At 39.8% G+C, this 11,670-nt stretch overlaps 2 protein-coding genes across 3 annotated transcripts; both read left to right on the plus strand.

Annotated features, from left to right (window-relative positions):
• Positions 1 to 256: 256 nt before the first annotated feature.
• snx22 (sorting nexin 22) lies at positions 257 to 3,911 on the plus strand (the record flags this gene model as incomplete). Its single annotated transcript, XM_083893736.1, has 7 exons — positions 257 to 343; positions 1,213 to 1,296; positions 1,620 to 1,724; positions 2,149 to 2,243; positions 2,614 to 2,646; positions 3,536 to 3,603; positions 3,781 to 3,911. 7 exons carry the CDS (start codon positions 257 to 259, stop codon positions 3,909 to 3,911), a joined length of 603 nt encoding a protein of 200 aa, XP_083749862.1.
• A 1,288-nt stretch (positions 3,912 to 5,199) lies between these two features.
• Positions 5,200 to 9,862, plus strand: tube1 (tubulin, epsilon 1; the record flags this gene model as incomplete). Of its 2 annotated transcripts, XM_083893116.1 has the most annotated exons (12): positions 5,200 to 5,224; positions 5,378 to 5,451; positions 6,423 to 6,475; positions 6,558 to 6,615; positions 6,986 to 7,101; positions 7,551 to 7,672; positions 7,799 to 7,986; positions 8,095 to 8,267; positions 8,546 to 8,686; positions 8,888 to 9,028; positions 9,284 to 9,458; positions 9,704 to 9,862. In XM_083893116.1, 12 exons carry the CDS (start codon positions 5,200 to 5,202, stop codon positions 9,860 to 9,862), a joined length of 1,425 nt encoding a protein of 474 aa, XP_083749242.1. The 2 variants fall into 2 exon arrangements, with proteins under 2 accessions (XP_083749242.1, XP_083749243.1); XM_083893117.1 differs by lacking the exon at positions 6,558 to 6,615 and having other exon boundaries at positions 6,937 to 7,101.
• Between the last annotated feature and the right edge of the window lie 1,808 nt (positions 9,863 to 11,670).

Below are 11,670 nucleotides of genomic sequence, written 5' to 3' on the forward strand. Positions count from 1 at the left end.
ATAATGTGAACGTAGTGTTATTGTTATTGTTAAACCGCAGCCGGAAGTTTCTTTTTTCCACTACACGCTGTGTCCCTGAACGCATCTGCTGCCTTGTCCAATTAGTGTGTAGGTGGAGCAGAAGAAGCACAGGAGGAAACCGAGCGTCCCTCTGTGTGTGTGTGTGTGTCTCTGTCAGTGTGTGTGTGTGTTTAGTTTGCGGTGAAAAGCGTGTGTGAGTCGTGGAAAATCCGTGTCCGACTGTTCACACAGTCCGATGGTGTTGGAGGAAGATTTCCCTATGATTGAAGTAACGATACCATCAATGGAGAGGGAAGTGGACGAATCGGGAAAGACGAAAAAGGTGAGGAACGCTGCTAAAAAAAAACCCAGCAACTTTATTAGCAACATTCTGTAAATACAGAAGCGCCTATATTTATTTTCTTGATTTAGTGACTCGTGTGTGGTTTCGCTTGTTGTGTTTCAAACGTTCAGGCCTAGTTATGTGTTGGAAAAAGGTGAGCCGCGACACCAGGTGATCCTTGTTACCTGCAGGAAGAGTGAAAGTCAGGCGAACCCGACACTGATTTCTGTGCCGGGGCAGTGGCGTGCACAGACATGTCAAGGCGCAGGGGGGGCTAGTGAAAAAAAGGGCACGAGAGCTGTATGCTGGTGTTTTTTATCTTTTTATCTGTGCAAATTAGCAGGTGTTTAAGGACCACCTGGGTTCTGTCTGTGCACGTTCATGTTCCATGGTCCAGTCCTGCAAATACTGCTGTAACTGATTGTTTTCATAATTGATTAACCTGTGGATTATGTTTCTTAGGTTAACATATTAGGTATGAAATGTCAGTAAATGGTTGACAATCGATGTTTCCCATTATTTTTTTCTTACTTCTCTGGTAAACTGAGCAAAGAATCCACATTTAAGATGATGAAAAACAGTGAAACTGCTAGATTATCAACTCGATCATCGCTTCAGTTATTTGTCTATTGATTAGTTGTTTGTATGAAATGGTGGGAATAACACAGCCGATGTGTCTGATTAATAAACATATTCAGTTTTTGTTTTATTTTCACATTTTTACTGAATCCGACTGTGACACAACACAAAGAAGAGAGAATAAATTACAAATGTAACGGTTACAAGAATCAAAAACACATCAGACATTAAAACATTTAAGCCTTACGTACGAAACCGTTAAATCCTGTGTTTCTCTCTCTTTTTTGCAGCTCTTCCGAGTCGAGGTCTTCTTTAATGAGAGAAAACATTATGTGCTCAGAAGAAGCAGCGAATTCCAGACTCTGCACAAAACAGTATGTACACTCACAATAGTCACAACTGATGACTCTGTACAGTTATCATAACATATACTGTCGGCTGCATGATTATTTTTGTCACATAAAAGACAACCGTTTGCATGGATGCCATGGATAAAATAATTAAAGTTTGATTTTGATGAAAGCAAATGTCCATTGAAGTCACTCTTTATGTTATCTGTGGACATCATCGGCAAATCATCGTTTTGTTTCTCGATTACTGACTTGAAGTTTAACTGTCACGTGTGTTGTACTCTGGTGTGTTGTCCATCTGAGTTTGAACTGCTCCTGTTTCTATGTTTTGGTTTTGGCATGTGCAGCTCAGGAAGATCATTCACATTCCTGATTTACCGAGTAAAAGGAATCCTCATCTGAGGACCAAACCAGAGGGGCAGAGGAGGCAGGAGCTGGAAGATTACATCCAGGTAAAACATCTTCCTACAGGACCATGACCTCATTTATGAGAGCAGTTACAATTACTGAGCAAGTACTTTATGAACTTTATTTTGTAACTTTTGGTGCATTGAAATTTCGATAGGAATCAAAAAACTATTATAAGGGATGATAATACTGAGAAATTGGACACACTAATTTGACCATAGGAGTGAGTGTGAGACTGGCAAACTGTCAAGAATGTACCCCGCCTTTCACCCTATGTCAGCTGGTATTGGCACCAGCGCCCTCCGTGACCCTCATGTGGAGGATAAAGCGGTAGAAGAGGAATGAATGAACGATGTTGACACTGGAACCTGAAACCAAACCAGCAGAATAGTCCAATCACTTATAACCCAGAACTTGTCTGGAGCCTTTTACTTACTGTAGCTCAAAATGTGTGTCTTTGTCCTCAAGGATATCATCTATCAAAATGAAGACGTGCCACAGTTGCTGCTGGACTTCCTCCATGTCAGACACTTTCACACAGGGAACAGGATAAGCAGCATGGAGTAAGTGTCAGTCCAGACTCTTGTTGTCGTCTCCCTGAGATGCTAAAACATGTTGCTATATTTACATCCTCTCATTTCTTTTTGGATTGATGTAGCAACTGTTTCTCACAGTCAGTTGGAGCAGCTACTCTGGCTCTAAATATAAATAAGCAATTGTTTGCATGTTGGACACAGAAGGTAATTTGGTAAATTGCAGAGCACAGTATAAAATGACTGAGTTTCCACTGTCCTGAACTAAATATGTACAGCTTAGCACAGCTAATTATGAAGAGTAGTGTGCAGTTATACTCCAGTCTATTTTTAAATGTTTACATTTTCCAGATAATGTCAATATGCTCTGATTTTTTTTCTTTCTTTCTTTTTTGTCTAGATCACTTGACGATCTGGACAGTCAGGATTGCAGGTAAGATATTTACTGATGTTCACCATCACATACAACTTCAACAAAAACATTTAGTACAACACAGCACAACCCAGTTAATGGTCATGAAAATGCACCACAGTTTTGCTGACTGAGCTGGATGATCTCATAGAGTGAGGTGATTTTATCCAGAGTTTGGAAACAAATACAGCAAATGCCTATTTGTCTTCATTGGTTCATCATAAGGACACAACCGTGGTTTTAGCACGTTATAACAACAACTTTATAGTTCATTCTAAAATCTAGTGGCTGTTGGTAAAGAGAGGTCAGCATCAGAAGATATTTAGCTGTGTCCTGGGTCACAAGTACATTTAAATAAATGTTTCCTTGGGCTTGAACAAGACCTTCATTGAACATGTGCATTATCTCAGCTTTTGAGAATGATCCCTTTATTTGTAGTTCTCCAGGTTTAAATCTCCAAGAGTTGCGAAATAAAGAAACGTAAACGAAAATATAAATTAGAATATGATATGTCTTTTAGGAGGGAGATCTGACCAAATCAGCTCACCATTTACAGTTTAGTTAAAATGATATGCACATATTATACTTGTATGATACAGAATAAAAAAACATACAAGGTTAGACAAACGAATTCAGCTGCCGTCTATTATGATGCATAGTAACCTGAATTTAAAATCTTCAAAAGGATTATAACTGTATGTGATTGATCATATTTCATTCAGTACATTACAGCACCTGTGGCGTTACTATGTCTTGTTTCTGTTTATATCACATAAACATTTGTAATGCTTAAACCACATAAATCACAATCAATCAAAATATTGCACGAAGCACTTTTTTAGCACAGTTTTTAATGCATGAGCAATGTAGTAAAAAAATAACAACACACATTCTGTTTTTGTGTCCTCAGTTTTTCATTACCACATCAGCGAGTCTTGGGTTATTTTCAGGATCCCTATCGCTCTGACTACATCTCAGGTAGCTACATCTCCACCGCTTCTGGAAACCATTTTGTGTCTGAATTCTTCCTCGGGCATGTTGACACTCACAGACAGCTGTTGAATGCAAACCTGTGTGGCCATTTTGTGGTTTGGTTAAAAAAAATAGCGTGACATCCTTGTTGACACAGTATAAACACAGAGCTCTGTCTTGCAGATCTTCCAGATGTTGTGGTCGATGGAGTACTGCAGGGTTTTTATCCTCGGGATATCCGTGTCACCTTCACTGCCCCTGCTCTCCCTGAGCCTGACCCCACTTCTCCTGAGATTGCTGTTACACTGCAGTAAAGTGTGTGTGTGTGTGTGTTAGTGTCGAGGTAAATTCTACAATACACAATAAGAGCAGCAAAGAGGAATGAATAAGCCATGTGCTTTTACGCAGCACGAGCCAACCACCAAACGCCGTTTTAAAATCGAAGAAATTGAAGACATACATACTGTACTCACACAGTACAGTATGTTTATCAATTATCAATGTTGTTCAGTCATGGCAATGACGACAAACTGGTTTTTATCATAATGTGATATTTTCTACTAATCTACTACTTTTTACTACTGAAAAGCATTTTTTAAGTCTTTAAACAATATGTTTTAGGAGTTGGGATTTACTGTATATTTAAAAAAAAACAAACATTTTTATTATTTAAATTGTAATAAAGCTTCAAACACAATTCAACATGCGTGAATTCTTTACAACAACCTGGGACGGACACACAAACTTAAGACGGGAGTAGTCTAAACCAGTCTTAAAAAAATATTTTATTTGAAATAGTTTTCAAACATGGAGCCCCCTAAACTTGAATAAAAGGCAGGAATAAATAGTTACTGATACTTGGCCTCCTGTTTGATACAAATAGAATGAAGAACAAACGTGAGACAGGGAAGTTGTTGTAAATGCACACGTCTCCCCTCCGTGGTACTGGATGTTATGCCTTTTTCCATTTGGAGTATTCCTATTATATATATAAATATATATTTATATATATGTATATGTGTGTGTGTGTATATGTATGTGTATATATATATTTATATATATGTATAGGTGTGTGTATGTATATATTTATATATATATAAGAAGCATTAATTGAGATGTACACAATGCACTTTAAATTCTTTACAAAATTAATTTCTACAATTATGAATAACGATTACGGCTTACAGAGGCAAGTGAATACAACAGAATCATGTTATTGTTGGGACCTTACTTTCTCTACTATTACAAGTTATAATATTAACTGAGGTAAAAGTTTAAATTGTTTGCAACAACAATCCACCCACATGTATGTAACAATTTGCAAAACAACTTTTAAAAATCAATATCATTTAATAACTTTAATAAATAAAAACTCTTTTTTGACGTTGTAATGACCCCATACTGCCGGTAGGAGACAGCAACGCACCAACCTGTACTTCACGCTAACGGCCAGAAAACGAGGAAGAACTGGGGCGCGTTTCTCAAGTAAAGTTAACAACTTTCAAACATGTTTAGCAGTAACAGTTGTGTGTGAGGACTAATGTCAACATTGACTTTGACTTGAATCGGCTCAGCAGCTGAAGTGTGTGTGCGGCTGCTGCCATGACTCAGTCTGTTGTTGTCCAGGGTGAGTGAAACCTGTTGAAATGAAAATGAATAATTAGCTTAGCTTAGTTAGCTTCTGTTGACCCCCCGGTCCGCAGGGCTCATAACATTAACTCTCAGCTCTACGAACTCTAAATAAAGGTTGACTAAAGCTGACGCTCTTCTTCTCCTTCAGTGGGACAGTGTGGTAACCAAGTTGGCTGCAGGTTTTGGGATCTTGCTTTGCGTGAACACGCTCATGTCAACAAAGTAAGTGCAGATATACACAGTAACAGCAACTGCATTGTGTCTATGAACAACTCACACTAGTCCATTGATTTAAACAGAACAGCAGGACACAGTGCTCTCACTCTCAGGTCACAGCTAAAGACCTTTTACACAAACTATTCTAGCAGAAAAACGGAGAAAAAATGTGAGAAATGGCAGCAGTGTACCCAGTGTGGTCTTTACTGCTGTTTGTAATGAGTTGTAACTTGACCTAATGTTGTTGGCCAGTGCTGTTCCCTTTTGTGTTTTTGACCCAGTCTGGTCATTTTGTCCATCTGGCACCAACAACTATGTAAAATTTAAAGTCACTTAAGTCACCTTTCTTCCTCATTCTGATGGTTTCACCTTCAGCAGATCATCTTGATCATGTCTTCATGTATAAACATATTAAATTGCTGTCATGTGATTGGCTGATTAGATGTTTGTGTTGACAGTAGTTGAAAACATACCTTCCCAATAAATTTAACCAATGTGTAGGATCACAAGTAAGTAAACTATAGAAATCAGTCAGAACACTACCCCTTAAACCCCCTTTTATGCAAGATTTTTTTAACAATTAATTGAGATATATCCTGAAGTCCTGCTAGATGCCTAGCCTTTCACCCTATGTCAGCTGGTATTGGCACCAATAGCCTCTGCAGCCCTCATGTGAAGGATAAAGTGGTAGAAGATGGATAATGAATAATGGACCATCAGAGCATCACCAAATTCTATCTTCCCTAGCCCATAACCTACATCCTCAGAATATTAAGTCAAAATCTATCCTACTTTTTGAGTTATTCTGCTCACAGACAGACAAATGTGTCTGAAAACATTGGTGGAGGCATGAAAACCTGATTTGTGAGAAGCCTATTCTTATTTAGCTTCATCTCATCCTTGAAATACAGACATGGAGTCACTTCACCTCAATATCTAAGGGTTTTTCTTAAATTGTGTCTTTGTCTCCCACTCAGAGAGGAGTCTATGATGAGGCTCTCAGTAGCTTTTTCAGGAATGTGGACTCAAGGTAATCACAACTGCTTTCATACACTAACTGTTTGATGTCTCTTCCACTGTGGTTCACATGTAGTCCCTGTGTGCTTTTCCAGGATATCTGATGGTGGAGCCTGTGGTGTCGGTGGGAGAATTCAGCATCTCAAGGCCAGAGTAAGTTCATTCATCCAGTTTATCCATCTACAAATACATTTATGTAATGAGTGCAGATACAATGTAATTGATGCAAAGTGAATCTCTGAATCCCTGTCTTTAAACTAAGAGCACTAACAAGAGAGGCTTGACTGTCACGATTCCAAAATGAGCTATGACTCGTCTAGACAAATTGCTCTCATCTAAATATTAATAATAGTAGTAAGACAAAAATAGCATATTATTTCATGCTGAGATTTCAGCTTTGTGTTTCAGTGTTGTAAAGGATGTGTAGTTGTGGTTTATATAAGTAATTCAAAGAATGATGTTGACCATATAAAGACATTGGAATCTGTGTGTTGGCCCCACACTCACGTATCTGAATCCACAGGCAGTGCTGGTCGACATGGAGGAGGGTGTGGTCAATGAGATCCTGCAGGGCCCGTTAAGAGAAGTGTTCGACAGCACTCAGCTCCTCACAGACGTGTCGGGCTCAGGCAACAACTGGTGAGAGACGGACTGACCAAAGATTGCAGGGTCACATGACCAGGAGCAACCGTTCACATTCATAGTTATCAACAGGTGTTTCACATTCCTTCAATGTTGTGATGACATGGTGTTGAGGGAGTGACATTGGTTTGTCCAGAAACGAGTGCTAAATTATAATTTTTCCTTGACTGAAATGAATTCATTGCAGACGTGTTGTTGTGGCTGGCTTATATTAATGCTGTGCTGCAGATTTGTCCTTCAACACTGGTCATCTTCAGCCTTTAATACAGAAGTTAATAAAAATGTGAAGGGAACAGATTGTTTTTTTTGTTTTTTTGGGAATGATGTAGTTGTTCTTCTCTTATCTATTACTTTATTTATTTATTTATATAGATCTAACCCATAACAGATAATAAATCGCTTAAATAAGCCGGCAACATTCTGTGATGCTCTGTTTCCTTGTCCAGGGCAGTTGGACACATGACGTACGGCTCAGCCTACAGGGAGCAGATAGTGGATAAGCTGCGGAAAGCAGCAGAGCACTGTGACTGTCTGCAGTGCTTTTTTCTCATTCACTCTATGGGAGGAGGTAAGGGAATAAACTGCTTGACCAAATGCAAAATGTATCCTTGAAAAACAGACTGTGCTTCAGTAAATGAATAATTCAGAGGTTAAAGTGCAAATATTTGTTAAAAATGTACCCAATAATTCTCAGGTACTGGTTCTGGCTTGGGGACCAAAGTGCTGAACCTCCTGGAGGAGGAATTCCCTGACGTGTGCCGAATCGTCACCTCAGTCTATCCGTCTGCGGAGGATGATGTCATCACCTCACCTTACAACAGCGTTCTTGCCATGAAGGAGCTCACAGAGCATGCTGACTGTGTCATTCCTGTGGAAAACCAGGTATGGGCACGTGCGATGTATGAGTGTGTTTCATTCCCCCCTCTCTTAATTTTAATATCTGTACTGTACAGTATGTATGATCACTTACTTTAATTTTTCCTCCCCCAGTCGTTGGTTGACATTGTGAATAAGATTAAATATATGTCTGATGGTGGGAAGCCAGGGCCGGTGATCAAGAGAGACAACACCATCATATCTGGCCGAGGTGGGCTCAGTGGTGCAGAGAAGCCATTTGATGCTATGAACAACATTGTTGCTAACCTGTTGCTCAATATTACCAGGTATGGCCTTTTCTTTTATTATTTTGTTTTCCTTTTCTTGCTGCCAGACAGGCTTCTCTCCTGGTATTATATAGATTTTGTCAGTCTCCTAGTTTGTGTACTTTTTATCTTGAACACAAAATATCATAACCACACATATATAAAGCCTAACACATTTCCAACACATGTTATGGGAGATAATATATTGTTAAAGTTTTATATGGCGAGTCCAAAATCTCCAAAAACCACAACATACACCAAGATTTACGTTATAATGTGTCCTATATCCTCTGTCTCAGCTCAGCCCGTTTTGAGGGTTCTCTCAACATGGATCTGAACGAGATCGCCATGAACCTGGTGCCTTTCCCTCGGTTACACTACCTGGTGCCCAGCCTCACTCCGCTCTACACGCTGGCAGATGTGAATATCCCTACCAGAAGGTCAGCCTTGATTTGAACTCACAGTTGTTTGATCTGCAGCAGAGCCGACCATGTGCCTCATGTTATTATTGCTCATGTGACCTTACCTTACAAAGCTATTATATTAAAACAGTCCTTTAGAACTTCTCCAGTATTTTCTGCAGTATTAACATCTAGCAGGACTTTTATTTCCATGTTTTGTTAAATTTGTCTGCCTTCTAGACTGGATCAGATGTTCAGCGATGCCTTCAGTAAAGACCACCAGCTAATCCGAGCCGACCCGAAGCACAGCCTCTACCTGGCTTGTGCCCTCATGGTCAGAGGAAACGTGCAGGTGTCTGACCTCCGCAGGAACATTGAGAGGTCAGAGCACCGTCCTTCCCCTTACACACCCTCTGCACCAAAAAAAGCTCCAAAACCTCCATACTCACTCATAAAGTACACACATTTGCTCTCTCTGCAGACCCAATTTGCACCGAACACTGTCGTGAGAAACTGTAAACTTCTGCTGTGAGAGCGCATATTTTAATGTGATGTCGTGTGTAAAAGAGAAGAAGCAAAGCACAGAAATATTAAATCGCCTCAATGCCCTCTCCTGTTTTTATGTTTCTGCTCTAGACTCAGGCCATCGCTTCCCTTTGTCTCGTGGAACCAGGAGGGCTGGAAGACGGGCCTGTGTTCAGTGCCTCCTGTGGGTCACTCCCACTCCCTGTTAGCCTTGGCCAACAACACCTGTGTCAAGTCCAGATTTGTGGAGCTGAGCGAGCGTTTCACCAAGCTCTACAGGAAGAAGGTGCCTTTCAATTGTCATTGGCAGACGCAGTTAGAATCAGACCTTGTTATTGTGCAGCCATTTGGCTCCAGTAGACCATACGCTACCTTCAGAGTATAAGTGTTAACAGTTAAAACTCTGCACTGTTAACTTCAAGCTAATAGTTTTCTATATGAATTTACAAATTTATTCAAACCAGGTGGCGGATTAATGTAAATCTAAATTTATTAGTGAGCAAACTCTGTGGTCTTTTTTCTTTTCTGTAGGCTCATTTACATCACTATCTCCATGTAGATGGGATGGAGCAGAGCTGCTTTTCAGAGGCGGTCACCTCTCTCAGCTCCCTCATCGAAGAGTATGAGCATCTTGATGCCACCAAGGGGAAACTTGTGCTCGACGCAACCAGGCTGAGCATCGCCACATGAAGGTTTTCTGTGTTGTGAATCTATTGCACTTTATTTTTCTGTCTATTTTTCAAAACACACAACATCTTTTGTATATATTGCATCTTTTATAGTTATGATTTCTTATCGTCTAATTTATAACCTGATTAAATATTTTCTGTGTGGAAAAAACAACCATTTTCTCATTTTATGCACACTGGTGATACACTGACCATTGAGAATCTCTTTTTCCAGGTTTTTTCCACGTTATTTGAACAATAAAATAATTTATGTCTCAGTAATCTTCATCTTTAGCATTGTTTCACATGGTATTGCTAAACTTGGGAAAACAAATTTTTTTTAGAGGCACAATTAATTAATGACAATTAAGAGAGGACATGGAATATTTTGGATATCATGAGTGCTATATGATTTGTATTAGGTTTCCTGTCATTTATAATCTATTTATTATTTTATTTATCTGTTTATTTATCTAATACATTTTTAGCTGAAACAACAGTCATACACTATCATTTGGTCTTGATATTTGAAATATTGTAGAGAGTTTGAGGCCTCAACCGTGAGTTGGCTGAGGTGCGCACAGATCAGTAATGGTCGCTCATGTGCGAAGCTGCGAACACATTGAAAACTTTTGTAATGGTCTTTATGGTGGTTAATGATGGAAGTAAAAGTGGAGGCTATTCTCTTATTTTATTAATCCATTTGTTTTCATTTCCCCAAACTGTCAGGTCATATTATTTTATGATGGCAGAAATTGGTCATAAAGTGAGACACTCATTCCATTGTGCTCCACTTGAACTTTGATATTTGTGGTCTGTTGGGTGGCGGTGGATCAGTGGTAGACTGAGTAGTCTTTTGACTGGAAGGTTGAAGGTTTGTTTCCTGGCTCCCCTAGTCTACATGCCTATGTGTCCCAGGGAGAGACACTTAAACCCACATTACTCCTAATGGCTGTGCAGGCAGTGTGTGAATGGATATATAAGATGTGTGACAGAAAAACAAGTGAATGGCTAAACTAGTGTCAAGCAGCATTAAGGAGTCCTCAATTCCAGTTGTGAGACCGTTGAGTACTTCTTTTTTCGGCTTCTCCCTTTAGAGGTCGCCACAGCGGATCATCTGCCTCCATCTTGCCCTTGTGTCCTGCTTCACAACATCCATGATCTTTCTCTGTGGTCCTTCCTCTTTTCCTCCTGCCCGGCAGCTCCAACTACTTCGACATACAAAACTCATGATAAAACATTATAAAGTGGAAGTTGAAAGGTTCACACTGTTGTGGAACACAAAAGAAGAGGAAGAAATGTGAAATTCAAGCACATTTGTGCTTTTAAAACGGCAATTCTAGTTTATATCAGTTCCACAGTGGGAAGGATTTGGTGTCTATCTAATTCAGAGCTGAGAGATTTCAGCAGCAGGGGGCGCTCGAGGTTTTGTCTGAGGTCCGATTCCAGAACATAGCGCGTGACCAATATTTAGAGCACGTGACCAATATTTACGGAAGTATACTAGCTTGTCAGCTGCCGCGTCGTGAACTGAAACCAACCTTTGTGGTTGTTACGTGCCGCTATTAATATAACAATACATTTGTGTTGTTTTATAATTGAACTGCAACGGTATCGCTCACCGCTGGGACCATGTCTTATTTATTTTCACATATTTCCGACTGTTAGCTAATAAGCTGTAGCCGAATTAGTTGAATGATGCCCTGGTATTAGCTAGCGTTGCTAGCATTGACATCGCAGAGCGGCTAACTTCTTTGACTTTCAGCTCCTCCACTGCGAACGTGGTTCGCTTGTTGTCCGCCTGAGTGTGTGTGTGTACTGGGTCATGTG

This window comes from Microchirus variegatus, assembly GCF_963457635.1.
Source record: "Microchirus variegatus genome assembly, chromosome: 8".
NCBI lineage: Eukaryota > Metazoa > Chordata > Actinopteri > Pleuronectiformes > Soleidae > Microchirus > Microchirus variegatus.